At 44.2% G+C, this 25,065-nt stretch overlaps 2 protein-coding genes across 5 annotated transcripts; both read left to right on the top strand.

Annotated features, from left to right (window-relative positions):
* Positions 1–949: 949 nt before the first annotated feature.
* fshr (follicle stimulating hormone receptor) lies at positions 950–9,770 on the top strand. The gene is made up of 14 exons (XM_030097616.1): positions 950–1,137; positions 2,952–3,023; positions 3,679–3,753; positions 4,103–4,177; positions 4,282–4,356; positions 4,954–5,028; positions 5,463–5,543; positions 6,547–6,615; positions 6,730–6,804; positions 7,196–7,381; positions 7,866–8,086; positions 8,232–8,413; positions 8,490–8,681; positions 9,167–9,770. Exons 1-14 carry the CDS (start codon positions 950–952, stop codon positions 9,701–9,703), a joined length of 2,103 nt encoding a protein of 700 aa, XP_029953476.1. The 3' UTR covers positions 9,704–9,770.
* Positions 9,771–13,998: 4,228 nt separating this feature from the next.
* Positions 13,999–24,724, top strand: fbxo11b (F-box protein 11b). 4 transcript variants are annotated; one of them, XM_030097615.1, is made up of 22 exons: positions 13,999–14,321; positions 15,519–15,682; positions 15,924–15,984; positions 16,213–16,354; positions 16,466–16,595; positions 16,795–16,878; positions 17,014–17,146; positions 17,313–17,419; positions 18,954–19,065; positions 19,815–19,921; positions 20,046–20,183; positions 20,271–20,488; positions 20,561–20,741; positions 20,988–21,110; positions 21,689–21,774; positions 21,872–21,948; positions 22,034–22,177; positions 22,307–22,417; positions 22,513–22,620; positions 22,705–22,813; positions 23,033–23,131; positions 23,221–24,724. In XM_030097615.1, exons 1-22 carry the CDS (start codon positions 14,234–14,236, stop codon positions 23,348–23,350), a joined length of 2,652 nt encoding a protein of 883 aa, XP_029953475.1. In that variant the 5' UTR covers positions 13,999–14,233; the 3' UTR covers positions 23,351–24,724. The 4 variants fall into 4 exon arrangements, with proteins under 4 accessions (XP_029953475.1, XP_029953474.1, XP_029953473.1 ...); XM_030097614.1 differs by having other exon boundaries at positions 16,210–16,354; XM_030097613.1 differs by having other exon boundaries at positions 15,924–16,005.
* The last annotated feature ends 341 nt before the right edge of the window (positions 24,725–25,065 follow it).

The raw sequence follows: 25,065 nt of genomic DNA, 5'->3' as shown, positions 1-25,065 counted from the left end.
AGTTTAAATCCATTCGTTGAGAATTTAGAATTTTATAACAGTCATATAAATGTGACTGTGTCACTCTTGCAATAGAATACATGGGCTTAACTCTCTCATAGAATTGTAGTCCTGTAGCTGAAACTATATTTTAATCCATAATAATTGTGCAGGTTGTAGAGGGACCTGGCAGGATCTGACCCCACAAGGACTCAGAAATATTTGTCATTCATTAAATACATTAATTTGAGTAAAAAAAAAACAAGAAATTTATGCACGCTGAAGCAAGTTTGTAAAAGTTGCTGTTGTTTGTGCGTCTCAGGGCAGACGGGAGGGAAACCATCACGGAAATAACACCATCATATCAATCTACTGATAAGACCAGGGAAGGGACAGAGAGTTTGGATGTACCTTCTTATTTAAACACATTCATAAATTCAGACCTTACATTTTAACAGCTTGCTTGATTTACATTTTTGTGTGCACTTCTGTGATGAAACACGCGTGTGCACAGTGGCATGGGGCTCACCCTCCCATCCTGAGAACCTCCTGACCTCAGCTCGCACCACTTCCAGCCGGAGTCGTACCCCGGCCGCACTGCATCAGGATCACACTGGTCCCCACCAGTATAGCAGAAAACACACACAGATACTCAGACGCTCACCCTCCGGCAGAGACCTCCTACATTCTCGAACACCCATGCAGCTTTTCACACGCCCCCAAAATTCACTACTGCATGGCTGAAAAAAAAACTCCACAACACCTCACGTTGCTTTCTCTCTCCTCCTGAACCTTGAGTGGAAAGACGGACGGCCGAGGAGTTTTATTGGAGTGTGGGCGCCGGTGGGAGACCTGTGTGCTTGTAAACACTGCAAAGGACTCAGAGGCAAAAAAAAAAAAAATCTCAGCGAAAAGTACAAAAGAAGAGAAGACGAGGAGGTTTGAAACGTGTGGACCCGGACAGGCTGACATGATGTTGGTAATGCTGCTCATCATGCTGATGGTCGTGATGATAAAGATGGCAGCGGCCTCGGTGCCCAGCTCGGAAATGGACGTCAAACCCGGGCTAGAGATCAGCAAGCCGTCCCCGTGCACTCCCAAGGTGGGATTTGAGGTGACAGAGGTTCCCTCCAACATCTGCAGTGACGTCCAGTCTTTGTGAGTAACCACACACGCACACACTAACACACTAACAGGGAAATATTGTGGTAAACGTTTGGATCTTCCTGCTCTTTCTCCTGGAGCTCCAGTGGAGAGTTTGATCTCAGTATGAAGGCTTCCGATCAATCGATTAATCTCTGTCTGACATGTTTTGATCCAGCCTAACATCAAATTCTTCTCAGCAGTGTTGGTATGATTATTCTAATCTCTCCTCTTCCCTGAGCAGCCCCAAAAATGAAATCTATTTTTAGCAGCAGTGTGTTTCTATTTATATTTCTCTTGTTGTTAGAATGCTCTAGTTTTATTCATCGAATAATTTGATGTTGTACTTTTACTATTTTAGGCCTCAAAAGTGTTCAGCACTGAAGCAGTGAAGCGAGACTTATTTTGAACATCTATATCTGAGAAAACTTCACATTTTTACAATAATATGAAGCATTACAACTACACTTGATCAAACTTCTTCCCCTCATGTTGTCACAGACTTTATAATGTCTTTCACAGTTCTTTCAGTCACAGATAAATTGACTTTCATGTTGAAAACTGATCGTTTCCCTCTACTCAGCTACACGCTTCATCGGTCAGTATTACAGAGTATATCTAAAAATAGTGCCTCCCATTCAACCCTGAAGAGCCAGAGGATGTGCAATGTTTACAAAATCCGTGAGCATGCATAATCATGTAGACTTTCCCGTCTAATCCTCATTCATGTTCTCTTGGACGGAATTTGCATTGAGTTTGCCAACGCCGGTTTTCATTAAACATTCATTAAGTCAGGAAACGGCGTGCAAAGTGTGTCTGGCTGCTCACCCTCAGCGTGTTGCAGTCACGCAACAGTTCCTCCTACTCCGAGCGACTGAGTAGCCGCAGGTTCAAAACGCCCTGTGGTGTTGATTCGCGAGGACGAAGAAATGGGCTTTCTGATCCTGTCAACGTCTATCCTTCACTGCAAGCAGAAATAGACGGAACACGCAGTCACTCGTTTCCATTTTAAGGAACCCACGTGTTCCCTAAGTGGCTTCAAATGAAGTGTGGGAGGTTAACATGCATAGTTTCCTTATGAGCTGCTGTATGTTCGATCCGGCGCTGCACCTCTCAGAGGTTTCAAGGTGTTGCTCTTACCTCCAAACATTGATGGAAAGCGCTGGAAGCATAAGGTGTCCTTGACTCATCCACACAGTGCTGAGGGTGATGGCCACTCGACGAAAACACTGACCGTGTTTTTTTTTTGTTTTTGTTTTTTTTTTTGGCCGTCAGTACATTTTCAGGAGATCTCAAGGTCTACTAGAGAAACTGGGGGAGTGGTGAAAGAATCAGGCCCACCTGGAGCATTTTGCAAACCCACACCTGTGTGCTAAAGGAAACTTTTGACAATTTCAACAGCACAAAAGCAAACAAATCTGCCGCACACTCGACATAAGCATGAACATTGCGGTATGCGCTAGTGACTATTCCCCAGAGACACGTAATGAATTCCTGGGCGGCTATGTGTGTGTACTCATCTGTTCTGTTCAGCTTGAAGGTCAAGGCTCAGGAACAGTGAGGATGTTTACAAGTATGCAGCGGTAACCAGACTTTCAACATGCGCTCCAAAATTACCAGATGCAAAAGTCTAGAACTCTTAAAAAGCTGTCCAGCAGGAAGAAAAAAAAAACTCAAAAGTAACTGAAAGTAAAGCATCAAATTCAGCCCCAAATCATTAATCAGAGTATAAATATAGCTGTATCCCACACACTTCCTCCAATATAAGCGAACTGTTTTCCACTATGTATGTCCCAGTGATCAATAAGTGGCTGTTCCTGCATCTGCAGGTCAGTCACCCGGACGCAGATCAGAGAGATTCCCCTGGGAGCCTTCACCAGCCTGAAGAACCTCCGGAATATGTGAGTGTGTCTGTGGCTCGCGTTTATTCTCGGCTGTGGACGAAGGGTGAACAGAGGAGACAGAAGCGCTCAGGAGGATACAAGAAATGAAGCATTTATGCTGAATTTTAAAAACATGATGCAAAGTTGCATTAAATATAAAGCACTTAAAATGTGTTTCTGCACTTGAGCGCTCAACAGACTACATTTGAGTTCTAAACTTGCTCTGTACTTGTAGTAAATGATCAATCAACTGTGAGCATTAATTATTGACATTTTTTAAAATTTCCCCCAAGTCCGCACCACCAACAACTCACACTGGCGGTTTTATTTTAGCAGGATCTTTGAAGGCAGACATCATTGATATAGCCGTTTGGCCTATTTTATCAATCCTTGCAAGAGATTTTCAACAAGCTGAGAGATCATGCGGTGGTGGTTTCCAGTGCTGGACTACAATCTTCTTGGCCGCAGTTTGAGCTGACAGGCAGGGAATTTAGTGCCATCTCCATGAGGGAAAGACAAGAACCGTCATTTAGAAGATGAGACTGTGATGTTGTGACTGACTGCTACAATTGTACAATTGTTGGGAATATACTTGGGTTTTTTTTTTAAACTATCACTTTAAAATAACTATCTGAATAGCTCTATTCAGACCTGTTACTGATTTCCCTCCTAGAACCATATCGGAGAACAGCATGCTGAAGTCAATCGGTGCATATGCCTTTGCCAACCTATCCCAGGTCACTTTTATGTGAGTATACTATTTTTATTTTTTAGAACGACTTTAATTTTACAGTTTAGAGTAGAAACACGAGAAAAAGTGCAGACAGAGACCCAGTGCAATGACATGCCCCCAAAGGTACAGCTACTGACGGCATTTGCACACATTTGCTCTGGTCCATTTCCTCCCCAGACAGTTTTTAAAAGCGGCAGCGTTCGCCATATTCAATCCCCCCCGTGTTTAGTCTCTGCATAGGAACACAGAAAGCTGGAAACTGTGACAGACGGAGTTGAGTCAAATGTTCATCAGAGACAAAATACATCAATGAACTGTGGCTGAAGGCCTGGTTACCGAAATGTTGCGTTTCATGTTTCCATAGCATGATTACTCAACACGTGGCTTTGAAGAGCATCGGCGCTTTTGCTTTTTACAACCTTCCTAAACTCGTTGACATGTAAGTAGAACTGTCGGGGTAATAGTGTTGCAACACTGTAATTCCAGGATCAGCCACTTTTGTGAATGATTACATGATTACTGATATGAATGCATTTCTTTCAGACACATAACCAAGTCGATACGTCTGACCTACATCGACCCAAACGCATTCACCAACCTTATGAAACTGCGGATTTTGTGAGTGCTGAGTGAAAGCGCTGTTAAGATGAATATTCTCTTTCTCTTTTATTGATATGGTCGTGAGTCTAAAATGAGTTGTGTACTATTGATGGCTTACACAAATGTCATTTTTATACGTTAAAAAAAAAAAGATTTTTCACTCATTGTGTTCATTTCTCACGGATGAAATCATGTTCATATCTTTTGAAACAAACTCAAGGTGATGATTTCAGAAAAGTACTGTTGAAATCCTTCAGCAAAGTTAACTGTTATGTTTGTTCTGCAATCTTATAATGCAGAACAGGAGCTACATGGAACCAGGAGGGGAGAAGACTAGTCAACACTAGATATGCGGAGGAGAATTAGGCTCTCTGGTGTCTTCAGTGACTAATTGTTGATTTTGTCCAGAAAACTCGACTTATTCCTGAAAAAGTCCATTGAAAGTGACGATGGGCATAAGATCGTTATGAGGTTCAAAAATCCATTCATTTGTAAATATATTCAAACTCATTCTGGCTTTTCACAGATGTAGTTGCCTCAAGTGTTTGTCAGGTGTTGTAGTGTGAATGAAGTAACATTTGGTGATTTTAACATTTTTTTTTTTTTTAATCGCAGGATCATTTCCAACACCGGGCTGAAAACCTTCCCAACCTTCTCCAAGATCCGCTCCATGGCCCTCGACTTTCAGCTGTGGGTCTCAGTGCAATAAACAAATGAGCTACAAATGAGATACACGCCCACACACCACTATTCCCACGCGCGCTTGAATTTATAGGCTACTGCGCGCACGCAGACTTAAATATGCCCCGAAGAAATCACACCATCAGACATCAAACGCTGCAGTCGAACCCCAACACGCTGCACTAGTCCTCACACAACAGAATATCAGCAACACAAACCGTGCCTCCCTACAGCCTCTCTTCCCCTCGCCTTTGAAAAATCCATGTTCAGACCATCTGACAGCAGCTTTACAGAGAAAGTGGGTTTATCAGAGACTGGATCAAATATATTTCAGCGGCATAAGCACATACATCTTCTGTTGTCCTGCTCGAAATGTTCCTTTGCCGTCTAACTCCCCAGCATTTGTGGTTTATTGTCTGTTTTTGATCTTTGTGCTGTTTCAGTAATCTGGAGGACAACAGCCATATAGAGAGAGTCCCCTCCAATGCCTTCAGAGGCCTCAGCACTCAGACCATCAAGGAAATGTAAGGGATTCGTCACATTTGGACTGAATCGTGCTCTGACTGCAACGTATTCTGATTCAGCTTCAAGTGCATGCCAGCAGTTGCTTTTCTCGGTGAACGGTGGCAGATAAGATCAATAGCAGAGGGCTCACTGGGCATATCTGTTCAAGTACTGTAATGCAAATTTAATTAAGGCTTCCTTTATTTAAGTATTTATTTAGGCTGCTGTTCCTTTTAGGCACATAGTGTTTTTACCAGAAACGATCCATCGTTCACTACCTAAAGGTAACACAGCCCAGCTCTCTGCACCTCTGAAGCGCAGCAGGATCGGTGTGTTTCTGGGTATTTCAGCGCGTTGAAAAATGTGGAAACGCTAAGAGATGTTTGTGAGGGATGGCTGCTTGGCCTAACAGTTGCTAAGCAACCAGTCAACTCCAGGAAGTTGCTGGTCGTAGCCAAATAGCTGTCTGGCACCTCACAGCTTGTCAAACTTTTGTTTTTTTTTAAAATTACATTTTGTTTTCACACTTCCTCAGGAAAAACAATTTAATAACCAGTAGGTGGATTTTTTTTTTAAATGTTTTTTTTCAAACCCTGCTTTCTGCTTTGTTTTTCTCCTATTTATCTATTTTTTTGTACTTAACACTGCTAACTAGCAGTAGATTCTTTTAAACTGTGGTGTTAATGTGTCAGCAAGGCTACAGTTTGTTAATTCTGCCTGTTATTCTGGGATACGCTTTAAAACGCAGGGTGTACACATGTGAAATGTGAATTTCCCTAACAACAAATTCACTGCAGCTTTAACAATCTCCCTGGATAAATAGCAGAAACGAAAGAACTCATTTACAATTTGCTGGTGGCTTTGTGCTGAAGTCCCATGTCTTTGTTCAGCTTTACTTACTGGGAACGAAAAAAAAAAAAAGGTGCAAATACTAAAATTAGCATGGGTCCAATAAGTTTGCTGTTGGGAATGTTCCGTGTTGGAGCCACATGACTCTAGTTTGGCTTCTCTCTCTAATGACAGACGGCTTTCCAGAAATGGCATCAAGGAGGTGGCAAGTGACGCCTTCAATGGAACAAAGATGGGCACGTTGTGAGTCACGGGCAGAAACACAATCGCAAACACACAAAATACAAGGGGGAAAATATCAGCTCACATTTTTTAATTCCTCTCTTTCAATCTCCTTTTTTTTTTTTTTAATCTTAGGCTCTTAAAAGGCAACCAGCAGCTTACTCACATCGATCCCAACGCCTTTGTGGGCTGCAGTGAGTTGGTGGTACTGTAAGCATGATGTCCAACAGTAACATATACCGACATGATTCACTCTGTTAATCATCTTTTATTAAACTCGAGATGAAGGGTAACACTAAAAATAATGTGGCGTGTGGGAAAACACAGATTCTGGGTACAATATTCTTCAAAGAGGCACTTTTTTTCCATTTGCAGCTGAATGTTATGGTTTCTTCCGAGCTTTCATCAGCACCGTGTTTTCATCTCCTGCAATTATCACTTGGCAATCAGAGAACGACTTTCATCCAGTAATATCGCTGGCTGATATTTTCATAAATCTCGAATCCCCGTTTGTCCAACAAAAACTAATTATTCTTCATTTTCTGAGCCCCCCCCACTTTAACAGAATTCCCTCAGTGTTAAATCCCATTTGCTCCTGCAGGGACATATCACAAACCGCCCTCAGCACTCTGCCGCACTCCATCCTCGGAGGACTGGAAATGCTGATCGCAGAATCTGCCTTCCATCTGAAAGAACTTCCTCCTCTGCAGTTCTTCACCAGGCTGAACAGTGCCAACCTCACGTATCCGTCACACTGCTGCGCCTTCCAAAACATGCACAGAAACAGGTACGGTCAGAACATTCCCGTGCACACAATCACGCCATCTTTTGTTTCGCCACTTGCGTTGCACATTTCAGTGTTTAGATCATTTGCGATGCCTTCGTCGTTGTGGTTTTGCACACAGGCAAAGCAGGGTAAATCCTACACAAACATTTGCAAATATTTACTCAGATAAATGAACTGGGAGAGCCAGTTGCAATTGGATGTGCCAGTATGTTATATTAATTAACAAGCCACAGGCTCCGTTTTCCCAAGGCAGTTAACTAATTTCATATGCAGGCTTTTGATTATTTTTAGTATTTATAATATGGGAATATAATCTAATTTGTGTTTATATTATACTATATACATGAGGATAGACAGCAGCAATTGCCTAAGTGTCAGATTTGGGTATAATAAACTTGTATCTCAAATGAAAGATGTTGTGAAAAGAATATTGACACTTTTGTTTACTGATGTTTTACACTTCTTATGTGTTTCTTTGCGCTAGATCGAAGTGGAACAGCTTCTGCACCCGCCCTGGAGCGATGGATTATGAGCATTTCTACAGGGACATCTGCTCCAACTCCACGTCTTTCCCCTGCAGCCCAGCACCGGACAAGTTCAACCCCTGCGAGGACATCATGTCCCCCAGCCCTTTGCGGGTGCTCATCTGGATCATCTCCATCCTGGCACTGCTGGGCAATGCAGTGGTTCTCTTTGTGTTACTAGGTAAGAAAAAGTCACGTTATGTCAAAATACAAGCAAATACATGCAGTTTTTCAATGCTCTGGCTTGCGGAAGTATTTCCAAAGTGTTTTTACAATTAATATACATACTTCCTCTTCAGAAAATGACGTTGCTTTCTTCCCATCAGGCAGCCGCTCTAAGCTGACTGTCCCTCGTTTCCTCATGTGCCACTTGGCCTTCGCCGACCTCTGCATGGGCGTCTACCTGGTGGTCATAGCGGCGATGGACATCCTCACCCGAGGCCGGTATTACAACCACGCCATAGTCTGGCAGATGGGTCTGGGCTGCAATGCCGCAGGCTTCTTCACCGTACGTACGGCGTGCACGGCAGCGACGACGCTCGGCAGGCGCGCACGTGTCAGACTGCCAAGTCTCCTCTCTGCAGGTGTTTGCCAGCGAGCTGTCGGTGTTCACGTTGACGGCGATCACGGTGGAGCGCTGGCACACCATCACGCATGCTCTGCGGCTGGATCGCAAGCTCCGCCTCAGAGACGCGTGCGTGATCATGACCGGGGGCTGGATCTTCTCCCTGCTGGCTGCGCTGCTGCCCACGGTTGGGGTCAGCAGCTACGGCAAAGTGAGTTCCTCCTTCTGATTTATGCAGATCCTTGTGATTTTTGATGCTTAGTGGCAACTGGAATTATACTCCCAAGGAAACAGGAATGTAAGATTTTTGGAACATAAACAGCCTGAAGTGAGCAAATGTGCTTGATATTCTGCACTGATACTTTAGTTTATGAGTCATACGAGTCACTGCTTACTGGGTTTATTTATCTTTTACACATTGTCCCAGTGGCCTTTCTTTCCACTGATAGGATGAGAGCAGCCACAGACAAAAAGAGCAAAGAGAAAATGTTCTCAGCTGGAATCCAAAGTAGCAGTTGTAGAGTTTGCAGCTGCGTCTTTCAACATCCCGGGTATGACTGCTCTTCACGGAACAGCTGTGTGACGGAGCCACAATAACTTCTGTCATCGTTTGTTTACTCTGAGTCTATGACACAATTTATTTATTTAATTATTTTGGTAACTACACAAATGTTTTCTTTATTTTTCTTCCTGCAGGTGAGCATCTGCCTCCCCATGGACGTGGAGTCCGTGGTGTCCCAGGTCTACGTGGTTTCTCTCCTCCTCCTCAACATCGTGGCCTTCTTCTGCGTGTGCGGCTGCTACCTGAGCATCTACCTGACGTACCGAAAGCCCTCGTCGGCGCCGGCCCACGCAGACACCCGCGTGGCTCAGCGCATGGCCGTGCTCATCTTCACCGACTTCATCTGCATGGCTCCCATCTTCTTCTTCGCCATCTCGGCCGCTCTCAAGCTGCCTCTCATCTCCGTGTCGGATTCCAAACTGCTGCTGGTGCTTTTCTACCCCATCAACTCGTGCGCCAACCCCTTCCTGTACGCCTTCTTCACCCGCACCTTCCGACGGGACTTCTTCATCCTCTCGGCTCGCTTTGGCCTCTTTAAGACTTGGGCACAGATGTACCGGACAGAGACTTCATCCTGTCAGCAGCCAGCATGGACTTCTCCAAAGAGCAGCCGCCTCACAATGTCTTCTTTGGCCAATACGCTCAGTGTAGACGGGAAACAAGAGTGCTGATCGTCACACGTCACACAGATATCTGCTGGTCCAGACTTTTGCTCAACTGCCTGAAGGAGCATTGATTTTATTCCCCCCCCCCCCCCCCCCCCCCCCCCCCCCCCCCTACACAAGCCATATTATCTCAGGCAGACAAAGAAAATATTAGTTTCAAACATGTTTAAATAGTATGTAGTAGAAGTGGAAAATGAAATATGCACTTGCTTTATTAAAGGGGCAATTGAACATGCTGCTAATTCCTTGAAGTAATACCTCTGCAATTCACTTTCATGATCCGACTCACAATGTGGACGTACCGATTGTTCTTATTAAACTCCATGGCTCACGGGTAAACTCGCCGCTGTACTCTCGGTGGCAATCCGAGCAAAGATAGAAACAAAAAAGCCGCAGATAGTTTGATCAAATCTAGGTCAAACAGCTGTCCTAGATACCCGTTTTGTTTGTTTTAAATTGACTGGAGCATCAGGAAGGTGGGTTTTTGGTGCAGCATCCTGCTTCAGAAATAAAAGTAGAAAGAGTAAAAGCAGCAGACGGATGAATTCAGTCTTACGTAACAAACAGCATCCATCTGGTGTCCAAGATAATCAAACAACATTATGTACTTTTGTAAACAGTTGGACTGAGGTTTCATGGGTGGGATCTCAGCACACACGCGTCAAGAAATCAACATTGATTTAACATTCAACACGGTGATTGAATGATATTCATTAAGAAGGTCACCGCAGGGACCTGCTGATTAATAATCCTCTCATACCCTCAGCCTGCCTGCTGTTTCGCTCCACACCTCCAAATCCCCTTCAAATGTTCACTGTCTCTGTTTTTCTGTAAATGTGACAACGTTTTGAATCTAATTATGTTCATGTTTGTAAATGAAAGTATTATCAAGAGTCGCTTTTTGACATTTCTGCATTTTGTATAAAGTATTTTCTTCAGAAGGTTTTTTTTTTTTCCATTCCTTTTCATAAAGCTCTATTATGAACGCCCGCTCTCTCTTCTTGAGCACATTTTGTGGCGTGACTGTGAGTGTTGGGGACAGAACACACACACATACACACACAAACGCACACATGCACACAATAATTGGGTTCCCTTTATCTAGTAATGCCGTCCTTCATTGCAGCCAAAGCTCTCAAGGACAAAGTGACCCTACCAACCTCGGCTCTGCGTACCAAGATGGGTGGGCAGGTGTAGGAGCAGAGACGACACAGCTGCTCTCTCTGCTCATTACAGGAGGATGGAAATGGCAGCGCGATAAGACGCACATGCACACACTGAACAGAGTTTCAAGGCTGCAGCTGCGAGAAGGAATCCTGGTCCATCTCATTGATATGGATACACTGCCTCCCACATGCCAGCATTGAGCCTGTGGGCGCACTTATACCCTTTAACCACGAGGCGGCGCTATTTACGGGGTGTAATTGTGATCACTGTTCTATTATGGTCTGCAGGTTGACTTTTACATGTGACAATGACATCAAAAGCAGCGATCTGCTTTTGTATGCACTCACATAAGTCCTAATTAAAAAAGAAAGAGAGAAAAAGATCAAATCTTTTTCTGTAGTTTATTCCATTGCAATGACCTCCACATGTGTGCATTCATCCATCCGTCTTTGCCACATTCAAGGTCACTGTAGCAGATCCCATCTGTCGATGAGTGAAGGCAGCGGAGACCCTGGACAGATCGCCATCCGTTAAATGACAGAGAGTCCCAGCCACACACTCCCGGTCACACCTGTGGGCCATTTGGGGTCAGCGCAGTTCATGTCAAATTCCTGTTTTTGGACTGTGGGAAGAAACCAGAAAACCTTCACAAACACACAGGTAGAACATCCAATCAGAGAGGCCCCCCAGACCAAAGCAGAGTCAAACAGGAGACGCTGTCACCGTGAGGCAGGACTGCTAACCAAGACATCCTTGTGTATTCGTCACTGAAAATATATGTGTTTTCTTCCCCCAAATCCGACAGACATAACATTTTCTTCCAGACAGAAGAAAGGATTGCAACAATGCAACAACAGTCTCAGTGCAGAGCTGTGACCGCAGGCGGTTTCACATTGGACCTGTCGTCCTGCAGCTAAACAACGCCCTCTAGTGGCTCGTTTGCATAATAGGAGATAAATGGAGCAAGATCCTTCTTTCCAAAACTTGTGCTTCGAGCCTCAAAGACTTCTCTTTATGAGATTTAAAATGTGGCTGAACCGCAGAGGGATTTTTATTTCATTATTTTAGCTAGATTTGACTCATAATACAGAATGAAAACCGAAACAAATACACCCACTGATCATATTAAGCAATAACAAATACAGTAAAATGCTAAAATAAAAAAGAAAGTGGCTTTTTTGTCAATATTCTGCATTACCCTTATGTCTCAGGAATTATTGTCATTGTTTTCTGCCCTCCTTCTATCCAGCTTCGTCTTGATCTGAGTAAAGAGAGGCTGACTATGCAACTGACTATTGGTAAGAGCAGATTACACCCTCTGCCGGTCACCAGTCCATCACAGAGTCCAACACAGAAAGACACAGTCAGGCACTCACATGCTCACACATAAGAAATGTATCAATAACATCAGCAACTCATCAAAAGTCATGTTTTAGAACTGTGGTAAGAAACTGCAGCACCAGAAGACCCACATATACACATGGAGATCATGCAATGTTCAAACTGAAATGCCCTAAATAGAACACTCTATTTCACTGTGCCACTATCCATCCATCCATCCATCAATCCATCCATCTATCTTAAATGTTCTGAATCTTAAATAACCACAAAACAGAGCAAAGAAATCAACCAGCAAGAAAAAAAAACAGATAAATAAACAGAATGTAAAAATAAAAGATTAACACCTAGTGCATGTTCCACCCTTCTTCTTCCCTGTACCTGCTGAACGCCATTTGTTTGAACTGCCTTTTGGCTGAACACTGCATCAGCTCTGCCTCCTTCTTTTCCAGTTTCACTACAGTTATTGAAATACTAAATGTTTTCAAAGCTGTGCCTGCACATGGATGTTCCAGTGACTTAATCAGATGCTTTATACATAGATTGTGCAGATTGAAAATTAACTATATCAGTGAATTTGATTTTTTTTCTTTGACTGTATGGATAGTGGATTATTGTGATCTCTAAAACCAGTGTTGTAAATTATCCCCTATTGCTTTTTTACTTATTATTTTATTTTAGTAGAGCCAACAAATGGAGTGTACATTTATTACTTTATTTATTGCTTTGGAAGAAAAGTCGCAGTATCCACACACACAGGGAGAACATTCAAAGTTCACAAGACTCAAAATGTATTTATACCCAGACAAGAGGCAAGAGCACTTACCACTGCTCCACCGTGTGGCCTTCTGTACAACCTTGTAATCTTATTTATAGGATTTAAATCACAGCTAACCTTTCTTAACGCTTCAAAATAGGAAATGGGAAGAGCTTGATATGTAATTTGGAACCTATATGCACACACACACTGATGCTACTGACAGACACACACAAAGAAGTATCCTGTTGTCTGGTTTGAACAATAAGTGGTTTATTGATTTTCAATTATTTTTCAAAAAATATATTTATGTAACATTTTCATTAATATTAACCTTTTTTTCATACATCAATGAAATCTCATGTTTTGGTTTTTCTTTAAAAAGCAGTTTTAAAAATGCTAAAGCACTAAATATTAATAACCCAAAACTAATGTTAATTCTTAAGGTTTTTTTTAACAACGTTTTTATATTACCAAGCTTTAATGATGGCAAAGCTACTATTTGTTAAATTTAAATTTGTATTTTGTGAACACAATACATGTGCGAAATTCAAATGTCTGCCTATTGATTCTGATTTGAATCTTGATACATGTTGTACACTGCACTGAATGGGGGGGGGGGGGGGGGGGGGATATAAAGCAGTGGATATCAGCACATGAATTTGAGTTTTTTGTTAATTCGGTGACAATGAAATTGATTTTACATTCAGGTCCAGTCCCTGTCAGTGGTGCAAACACTGCTACAGATTACAACATGTAGCTTCAGTTTTTCCTCATCTGGACACCTGCAGCTGTGAAACCCGGGACAGTATTCTGCACTTGATTTTGGACCGTGTCGCCCCTCGGTGTGACCGCACATTGATCGATTCACCGCTTGACCGATTCCGAACCCCAACAGAAAGGTTTTGTCGAGCTGATTGAACCGAAGCTCGTGATTGGTCGCCGGCGTGAGAGGTTATGAAAGACCGAATGTGATTGGCTGAACTGACGTTCTGTTCTTTTTTTCTCGCGATTGTTTCCCGTGTGGGTTAATGGCTCCTCCTGCTTCAGAGTGAGACGGAGCTGGCACTGAGCAGTGAAACGGGGGGGAGCTGTGACACCAACGGAGGAAAAAAAAAACGCGATTACACCCCAAATACCAGCGGGTTTTGATCGCATTTGTTTGGGTGTATCTGGGGGAAAAAGGCTGTCCGAGTGGCAGTTTGGGTTGTGGGCCGATTATAGGAGCGGGCGCTCGAGGATAGCAGGCTATTTTTCAACAACCAACTCCCCAGATGAACTCCGTCAGAGCCACCAACAGGAGACCCAGGCGAGTGTCGAGGCCGCGCCCGGTGCAGCCTGAGCGGAACAACGGGGATAGAGGTGAGCTAGGCCCTAGTCAGCTAAAGCTTTCTGTCGGAACCGTGTCAAGCGCGGCCGGTCTTTACATAACACTCTACTCCTCACTAGCGGGACGCTAAACACTCCCAGAGACGGCACTTTCATCAGGAAATACCGAGGCTTCTTGCTCAGTGGCTCAGGCCAGGCCGCGCTTTGTTTGGCTTGAGTGATTGGGGCTAGCTAGCACCGCTAGCTTAGCCTATCGGGGTAGGTGGAGGTTGGGGGTTGTCTTCGCTTAATGCGTATGTAGCTACACGGTTAACATTTACGGCTCGTATTCAGGTAACCTCAATTGTGGGCGAAGGATCGGCCACCCTTGCCCGTAGACACAGTCTTCACGTCGGCGCGGCCGCTGCATTCTCAGCTGTCACAACCGTTTCTGAGGGTGTAAATCTGCGGTGTCTTTGGACTGCCATTTTTGGGGTGTAACGTTAACAAAAACATTAGCAGCGAACGGGGGCAACTGTAGCTAGCTGCCCCTGCTTGAAGAGGCCACACAGATCAGCTGTGATGAATGATACGGTGTGATTGTGGATGGATTCAGTGGGTCCATTTTGCGGGCTTCGTGCAGGAGTTAGAAGCTAATGCAGCCCGCAGTCTGAGCCATTATCCCCTTCCTTATTCGCAGAGCCTGCTAGCAGTGGGTTGATTTGTTTACACCGCGGATTTGCCAGCTACGCAGTTCAGTTTTTAGCCATTAGCCGCACGTCTTACCGACATCATTCGCGGCCCTGAAACTGACAGCACCGTCAAAGATGGGTCCGATTCTGCTCACATATGACCCGGCTAAAGTCAAGCGCACACGCACTTATATCTGCAGCAGTATGTAAACATGTAAGACTGGCGACGTGGTTACAAGGGGATGCATCTGTCATGATCAATCACTAACCTTTGTCTGCCTTGTCTACCAACTATTACCCAGGCTCTTAGCCTGCGCAGTTGGCATACAGCTTGCAAGCTAAATGCAATGGTTTGTAGAATCAAGAGTGCTGGTGGTTCAAGCGTTTGCTGCAATTCCCAGAATCACTCCAAGCGTATAAATGAAGGATGCATTTTACAAACGTGTACCCACTGTCTTGTTAATTGCATGATCTGGCTCGACACTGCATAATTGTTCTTTCAAACGCCTCTTGAGTAAGTGATGTCTATATAGCACGTATGTTGCTTATCTATCTGTAGATGAAGAGGCTCCTGCAGCAGCCGCAGCAGAAATGGCTATTGAGGAGTCTGGTCCAGGTGCCCAGAACAGTCCCTATCAGCTTCGACGCAAGACCCTGCTTCCCAAGAGAACCGCTGCTGCCTCCGCCACCGCCTCTGCCTGTCCCAGCAAGGGTCCAATGGAGGTTAGACTGAAAGACTTGCATGCATTTCGTTTTTCATCTGTGTCAACTGTGCTGCAGTATGCATTCCTGCAAACTAGGGAGTGTACATGTGTGATTGAAAGAGAACTGCTGATTGGTTACCCTCCTGTAAAGGACCAATAATTTTGTGGTGGAGTGAGTGGTTACTATTCCAGTTGATGACTCAGTGCCCGGGTCTTGATTCATATACTACTTTTTTTCTTTTCTTTTTTTTTTTCAACAGGGAGCTTCCACTTCTTCAACAGAGGCCTTTGGCCATCGAGCCAAGCGGGCACGAGTGTCCGGTAAGAGCCACGACCTGCCAGGTGTGTGTTAAATCTCTGCAGCTGGGCAAGGAGAGTTTTTGCTGCTTAGTTGAGCTTGTATTGATTTTTTTTCTGTCTGCTGGTAAATCTTGTTTTTCATAATTCATTAGATAGCATGAGTCCCTAGTTTATTGTGCCTACAGTGAAAAGGTTCTGTAAAACTGAAATTTTGTGTGTGTGATTGTGTCTTTTGTATATTTTTAGCAGCCCCAGCAGAGCAATATCTGCAGCAGAAGCTTCCAGATGAGGTTGTTTTGAAGATTTTCTCCTACCTACTGGAACAGGACCTTTGTCAGGCAGCTTGTGTCTGCAAGAGATTCAGCCAGCTAGCAAATGATCCCATCCTATGGTCAGTGCTGGATGAAGAGATGAAAACTTCTCTGTTCCTGTTTTGCATGTCATAGTTTTTAAATGGCAGGTAGTTGAATGTTCTTTTTGTATGTGATATGCAATATTGTAGGAAGCGTCTATACATGGAAGTGTTTGAGTACACCCGTCCCATGATGCATCCAGAGCCAGGCAGGTTCTACCAGGTCAGCCCAGAGGAGCATGAACACCCAAACCCATGGAAGGAGAGCTTCCAGCAGCTGGTAAGATGACCATGCAAATTTATTGTTGTATTGTTTATTCTTGGAGATTTTAAGCTGTCTTGACATTGTTCTCCTTCATTTTCCTTTACTCCTTATATCTTCCACAACTAGGACAGCAAAGAAAGTTCTGTCAATGGATTGTGTGGTGTGGAAAAGCACTTGAGGAGCATTCATGTATATATTTTTGGTTTGTTTTCAGTACAAAGGTGCACATGTAAAGCCAGGCTTTGCCGAGCACTTCTACAGTAACCCGGGCAGATACAAAGGCAGGGAGAATATGTTGGTAAGTTATAGAAAGCCCAATCTGAAGGGTTTTTTTATTTTTGTATTGTACAGCTGATTTGAGGTTTCCCAGAAGCCCTCTGATGCACTGAAGATCTATAGGCGGCCCAAAATGCATTTGCTTTTTCTCCTGCAGTATTATGACACCATTGAGGATGCGCTAGGTGGGGTACAAGAGGCCCATTTCGACGGTCTCATCTTTGTTCACTCCGGCATCTACACAGATGAGTGGATTTATATAGAGTCCCCCATCACCATGATTGGTGCAGGTAAGCATGTTGTCTTTATTACAGTGGTACTGCAATGTACTTAAGATATGACTGATGCCAGTGCCGCGTGTAATCCGTCTCTCTCTCAGAAAGAGAATGCACTCTCAGCTGTGTTTAAGTCTGGACGTTTGAGGATGTTAACGGGTGTTTTCTGCTTTTCCCTCAGCTCCCGGTAAAGTTGCAGACAAGGTGGTGATTGAAAATACCAGAGACTCAACGTTTGTCTTCATGGAGGGCTCGGAGGATGCTTATGTGGGATACATGACCATCAAGGTAACTTTTAAAACAAAGCTATTTCTCTGTTTAACAAGCGTGAAGAATAGCCGGATGTCAAAAACTCACCTTTATATCCCCATCACAGTGCTTTGTGGTTAAACTGTGAAGTTACAGAGGGAAAACCTCTGTCTGTGTTTCATAACTTATTTATACTTAAGGGCACAAATGTTTCTTTAATGGACTCCTGGCTTTCTGTGGGGAATAAAGAGAAAATATAAGTAAGCAAGAATCATAAATGGGCGCAACAACGGACACAGGCTCATTAATGATGCTTATATCTGGCCCTTTTAACAACAACAGATGGCGTTGTCAACTAGGAGGCTTGTCTCTGTAGTTTTTAATTTGAAGGGACGCCATAAAAGACGACCTGTGAAAGGTGCTTTGTTGTCTTGAAATTTTAAAATGCGACGGGGTGAAATCTACTCCAAAGGTGTTTTGTTTTTCCTCCATCAAAAATAATTGATTGATGCCACTGACTTGATACATTTCGCTTTTATTTAATATTAAATTAATGTTTAGAATATGTGCAGAGAAGGTCGACATATAAATTTTTCTGAGTTCTTTGGCTTTTTTGTGCCATTTGATGATGAGAATGAGTTCGTTTGGCTTCTTTGTAAATGATCGCATATACATTTGAATAAATTAAATTACAAATGAAAAGAACAACAAAATATCAAATTAATTATACGTATACCCTTATTTTTTATTTTAATTGTGTATAAGAAGGAATCATTAACTGCTATCTGAGTTTATTGACTGAGGATCGCTGTGTTTTAGGGTGCTTTGATTACAAGCATATTCAGATTAAAGTAGTTGGGTTTTTGGCCCAGGTTTGATGCGGCTGTGCCAGTGTGGAAATCGATGTGAAATAATAAAGCAGCTCTGGATGAAGATAATAAAACATCTCCAGTCTGTAGTCATGTGACAGTTCCCAGCAGTTATAGGAACAAGAAGCTCCACTCTGTTAGTGTGGTGTAGGTCTAAAGAGAAAAGCTCCTCTGGAAGCTCCAGATCCCCCCTCTGGTCCACACTGACCGGTGTAAAAGGACCCTCGGTAAGAGTAGCTCACATACCAGAGCAGAGTTGAGCTGAGAGGTCAGTGATGCAGCATTGAAAGCTTGGAGTAGCTTCAGCAGCACAGCCGTACTGTGCGAGAATGTGTGAAAACATGCATGCTGAAGGTGACAAACTGTGCCCCCCTGAACTGCTTTTTACAACGTAAGCTTGAGAGGAGGCACTTGTATGTTTTTCTGACCTAAAATATCGATTTCTGTCTTAATGTATCAAATTTGCACTCATCCTCGTTGATGCCGTTGATGATGTTTGAAGAAAAAAGAGAAAAGATCTTGACTGACATAAAGCGATCAGGCCTCCCGTGGTGTCTTGTAGTGTAAGTTGTCACTACGCTTCAAGCACTAGCAGTGATCGTGCTGCCAGTAGGAAGCGTTCAGTGCGGATGTTTTGGGTGTGTTGACGTGTCGTCAGTGATCGCAGTCTCAGTCTGACTCGTGCCACTCTTCTCTCTGCACAGTTTAACCCTGATGATAAGTCGGCGCAGCACCACAATGCCCACCACTGTCTGGAGATCACCGTCAACTGCAGCCCCAACATCGACCACTGCATCATCCGCTCCACGTGCACAGGTAACACACACTGAGAAAATATAATTGAACATTCAGCTTGTTAACAAATATGAGGTATTTGTTTCACAGAAGTAGCATTTATTAAATGGCTGTTGTTGTTAGATGGCACTGTACAGCTCTTTCTTAGACTTTGTTTGTGCTTTTTCTTTCATCTGACAGCCGTGCGTGCTCCTGATTTTTCAATATCAGTAAATGACCAATGTGTTCAGCGTGTCCCAGAGTGAAGGACTAAATTTAATATTTGGGTCTTGGACTGAAAACTAAAAAAACCCTGGAACAGTTGTGGTTTTTTGGGGCAGTTTGACAGCTCATGGTAATCCAAATGGTCCTCCTAATGCAAATAATGGTTAAAGCTGTGGGAAGTCTAAAAAATGTTTTAAATCAGTGTAACACTTCTTTTGTACTTAGAGGTTTTAGAAGTGTGTTTGAGGAAGAGCTCGGAGAGGATTGGTGGATGTAGTGTCGGAGGTGGTTGAGGATCTGATGTGGTAACCCGAGAAGGAGCAGCAGAAACATGAAGAAGAGCAATATTTCTGAATATGTAAAGTGTGGTATTATTCTGTTGGTTTTTAATCTGGTTTTAACGCCCACATTGATCTGAGGAAAGTTTGTGTACCTTCAGTTATTAAATTTAATACATTTTCATGGTATTTGGTTATGAAAGCATCCATATCTCTCCCAGAGGTGCATTGGAATAATTCTTGGAATAATTGATGTTGACCTGCCCTGTCCTCTGTTTTTGTGTGCAGTTGGTTCGGCGGTGTGTGTGAGTGGACAGGGAGCGTGTCCAACCATCAAGCACTGCAACATAAGTGACTGTGAGAATGTGGGGCTGTACATCACAGACCATGCACAGGTAAAATGCTCTCAGTGTCACACCTGCAGCGGCCTTTCACAGCCAAAACTTGGATGTATTTTCCAAAAATAAGATAGAATGAGCCAGGAGAAAGGGAATCACAAAGCTGATGTTTGTGTTTCAGGGCATTTATGAAGACAATGAAATCAGCAACAATGCGTTAGCGGGAATCTGGGTGAAAAACCACGGCAACCCCATCATTAGACGTAACCACATCCACCACGGAAGGGACGTCGGCGTCTTCACGTTCGACCACGGCATGGTGAGGACTGCTGAATGCTTCACCTGTGAGATTTTCCGTCCCCTGGAAAGTCTCCAAACAGCTGATCGATCTTCTCCTTTGTTTCAGGGTTACTTTGAGAACTGTAACATCCATAGAAATCGCATAGCAGGTTTCGAGGTGAAGGCGTACGCCAACCCCACGGTGGTGCGCTGCGAGATCCACCACGGGCAGACGGGGGGCATCTACGTCCACGAGAAGGGCCGGGGCCAGTTTATAGAGAACAAAATCTATGCCAATAACTTTGCTGGCGTGTGGATCACGTCCAACAGCGACCCGACGATACGGTGAGAACGAGAGCTTGTCTGAAAATCTTAGTACTCTGTCTCAACACTGCCGTTTTCTGTCTTTGAATTCAGGGGAAATGCGATATTCAACGGTAACCAAGGAGGCGTGTACATATTCGGAGATGGCCGGGGTTTGATAGAGAGTAACGACATCTACGGTAACGCGTTGGCGGGAATCCAGATCCGAACCAACAGCTGCCCCATCGTACGGCACAACAAGATCCACGACGGACAGCATGGGGGCATCTACGTGGTAAAAACTCTGCATTTAACACAGAGCAGCTGAAGTGTTCTAATAAACCAGTTTGGAAGAAGGAAACAAGACTCACAAGTGCTTCACAAATGATTTATCGGTTTAGTTTTAGTTAAAAATTCACACTTGCACATCTAAATTAGGAATGGAGAATCACATCCGAGTAATTTTAAAACGTGTAACCCTGTGTGCAGAAAGATTAATTTTTAGACGTGTTTTGACGCATGATCCTGTTTGATGTTTCAGCATGAGAAAGGCCAGGGAGTGATCGAGGAGAACGAAGTTTACAGCAACACTCTTGCGGGAGTGTGGGTGACCACAGGGAGCACTCCCGTCCTCCGCAAGAACCGCATCCACAGCGGCAAGCAGGTACAGCGGGACTCAGTTTGCAGATTTATTACATTTTGTTATGTAACGCTTAAAATAATACTCATTAAATGTCCTCTGGCAGAGGTCATGTCAGGCCAGCGTTTGAAGCTCAAGGCAGCAGTAGAAGTATGCATGAAACTAACAATAGATTATGTAATGGAAAAACTATCACTTACGTTAAAAAGTGTTTTGTCTGGGATGTAATTAAAATTGAAGTGATCTGTTTCATTGAGCACTTTTTTTTTTCTATCCTTTTTTAAGCTGCTGTTGTTTTTGTACTCTTTTCTGATCACAGTCCAAGTTGTGACATTTTCCTTTTTGTCCAGCAGCAGATTAAAGTAGCAAAAAAAAAAAATTCGGTTTCCAAATTTCCAGGCCTTTCACTCCTCTCCTGCCGCCGCTGACTGGCGGTACATTTTGTTGTGGTTTTCTGTCAGTTAGGCTGAGAAGCCTAGATTTGATGATGTGACTAACAGCTGCAGGTTCCTCTCAGTAGAAATGTGAACTCCTTGACAAAACTGTAGTATCTTTGCTTCCACCTGTTCAGTCTTTTAGTTTTTCTCTTTGCTTCTTTTCAGGTTGGTGTGTATTTCTATGACAATGGGCACGGTGTGTTGGAAGACAATGACATCTACAATCACATGTACTCTGGCGTACAAATACGGTAATAACCTGTTTTCTGTCAGAGCATATGAGTTTCTTTATTCTTAGATTTTTATGCCTGTTAAGAACCGTCTGTGACAAGTGTGGAATCTCTTCAGGACGGGCAGCAACCCAAAGATCAGACGCAACAAGATCTGGGGAGGCCAGAACGGAGGGATTCTAGTCTACAACTCAGGTCTGTGTCTTATTCCGACTCTCTGTCCGTCCGGCATCAATGTGAGATTAGAATTTAGGCTCAGACTGTCTGTCAATGTGAGCAGGTTTGGGATTCATCGAGGACAATGAGATCTTCGACAATGCCATGGCTGGAGTGTGGATCAAGACGGACAGCAACCCCACGCTGAGGAGAAACAAGATCCACGACGGCAGAGATGGAGGGATCTGCATCTTCAACGGAGGACGAGGTACAGAAACAGTCTGCCTAATGACTAGTGGAGACGTCAGTCTATCACTTAGTTATAAACTTCATTTTATGGCTTGTTTCTGCTGATTTGGATCTGGTGTGACCGCGGCTCACTGTGAAACCTCCACAGGTTTACTTGAGGAAAACGACATCTTCAGGAACGCTCAGGCTGGGGTCTTGATCAGCACCAACAGCCATCCGATTCTACGCAAGAATCGCATTTTCGACGGCTTTGCAGCAGGTCAGCGTCTCCACAGTCAGCAGCATCTCCACTCCTGTCTCCGCCGGATGTCGATGAACCTTTTTTTTTTTTTTTTTTTTTTTTTGCCTCTTTAGGTATAGAAATCACGAATCATGCCACTGCAACACTGGAGGGCAACCAAATCTTCAACAATCGCTTCGGGGGCCTCTTTCTGGCGTCAGGGGTCAATGTCACGATGAAAGGTGAGTAGCTGCTGTGTGGGTCTTAAAGCTGTCTGTTCCTTCATCCTCCTCCTCACTCCTTATTCTCTTTCTGCTCAAATCCAGACAATAAAATTCTGAATAACCAGGACGCCATTGAGAAGGCGGTGAGCCGGGGGCAGTGTCTCTACAAGATCTCAAGCTACACCAGTTACCCCATGCACGACTTCTACAGGTAAAAGCAGCACTTTTGATTAGGGACAGGTTCACACAGAATGTGAATACGTGGTGATTTGAACCACTTAAAGACATTATTGAAACAATCTCACGGGTTACTTTCCGCTTTCTGAGCTTTAATGAGCAAAATACACCTGGTCCACGTAGGAGACAGTGCTGCTCTTTATTTTATCGTGTCTTCCTGATCAGATCTGAACAGTCTGTTTCCTGTCTGCAGATGTCACACCTGTAACACAACAGATAGGAACGCCATCTGTGTGAACTGCATCAAGAAATGCCACCAAGGGCACGATGTAGAGTTTATACGGCACGATAGGTACGCTTCCTCCCCGTTACCGGCTTTCAGAAGCTCGAATCGGCAGCTCAGAGTTTCAGGTTCTAACGGCCGGTGTTTGTCCGCTGCAGGTTTTTCTGTGACTGCGGAGCAGGAACGTTGTCCAACCCGTGCACGCTGGCCGGAGAGCCCACGCACGACACAGACACTCTGTATGACTCGGCGCCGCCCATCGAGTCCAACACGCTGCAACATAACTGAGGGCGCCTGGCTGAGTTCCGCTCTCACATAAGCATTCAGACACACACACACACAAACACACACACCCACATACACACACACACACTCACACAGAAACGCACACGGTTACATACACTCATCCACCTGCAGCCATAAGGACCCGGAGAGAGACTCTGTGATAGCGGCGCTCTCCAGACGGGATCGAGGTGGAGGAAGCGGCTTCCTGCCTGCTGCGGCGCACGCAGCCGCCAGCAGAGGGAGCAGCGGAGCTGAGCGAGGACCAACCGACCCACCGGCCACAAGAGATTCCTCACAGGAGGCTTTCTCAGCGCAGCCAGGGCAGAGAACAGCCGCGTAGAGGGGGCTTTCCACCGTGGCGGAACGAGAGGGAGCGCCCACCTGTTACTCTTCGTCCTCCTCCTCCTCCTCCTCCTCCTCCTCTTCTTCTTCTTCTCCTCAAGAACTGCAGTCAAAGACTTCCTGCTTCCTCACTGCTGCCATCCAGAATGACTGCACAGCCAGTCGGAACTTGGCAACAGATGGGCGGACATTGCTCTGTGTGTTTGTTTGTGTGCGTGCGTGTGTGTGTGTGTGAGAGAATATAAAGCAAGGTTGTGTGTGTGATGGAGCACTTGGGCTTTTTTTAAAAAAGAAAAAAAAATACGTTCTGATCAATGGATTTTATTTCAATGCTTTCTCATGTAGTTTTGTATTTTCAAGCAAAAAGCTGACTGTATTTGAATGTCTTTTATTTTATTATATATTATTATAATTATTATTATTTTTCTTCGTTTAGCGTCCCTCCTCCCGTCCCCCCAGAAAACCCCAGAAAACTGCAGAAACTCCCGACGTTTCGGTGGCGAAGTTCTTTCTGTGAAAGAGAATCTCATTTAAACACTAAAAACCCCTCTCCAGCATATTAGCTTCGATGGCAGGTGGAGCGACTCCACAGTTGTATAAAGGTGTGTGTGCGCGCGTGTATAAATGTGTGTATTGTACAGTGCAAGTATTGGGTGCGTGAGCGTATGTGTGTGTGTGTGTGTATATGTTGATGCAGTCAGTGTTTTGTGGAGAGGGTTTAAATTGCAGGCGTCGGAGCCCATTTGAACTGGAACCGTGGAGTCGGTCTGCAGTTTTCCCGTCCCCCCCCGCCCCTCCCTCCCTCCCCCCTCGTCTTCCCTCCTGTGTATCGTGGTGACTGTGGCTCCTCATGCAGCCTGAATCGTATGCATGTACCATAACATCTAGACTTAATATATTGTGAAGTATTCAATAACCATTATGTAGATGCTAGTTGGAATTCAAAAAGGGGTATACTTTCTTAGAAAGATTAAAAGAAAAAAAAAGAAAACCGGTAACTGGCCATTTCTAAGAAAATAAAACTTTATTAGATCAGCGGTGTCTGTCTTCATATTCATATTCTTGGCAGCTTTTTTGGTTTCCCTCCCCCCCCAGTGTGATTTATTTATGGTGCAAACGTCATTATCTACACTGCAGCCAGTTATCTGAGCTGGATAAAGATCTCAGCTGCACAAACAGGTCAGTTTAACGTGACCAGGACAGGAAACCCTCTCGGTTCCAGAAACCAGAACACGGACAAAACCAGAAACAATCGTGATGCTGGAGACGTCCGTCATGGAAGAGGCCCGAGTCGCTGCTCGGTGAGGCAGACGCCTGCTCCAAACGATGCGATCGGATCAGCTGAAGCTTGATTTGACGCAATAAAAAACCAGCTG

The sequence above is a fragment of the Salarias fasciatus genome, chromosome 8, assembly GCF_902148845.1.
Source record: "Salarias fasciatus chromosome 8, fSalaFa1.1, whole genome shotgun sequence".
Taxonomy (NCBI): Eukaryota; Metazoa; Chordata; class Actinopteri; order Blenniiformes; family Blenniidae; genus Salarias; species Salarias fasciatus.
Note: the sequence above shows the minus strand (reverse complement) of the source record. Positions and strands in the feature narration are given on the sequence as shown.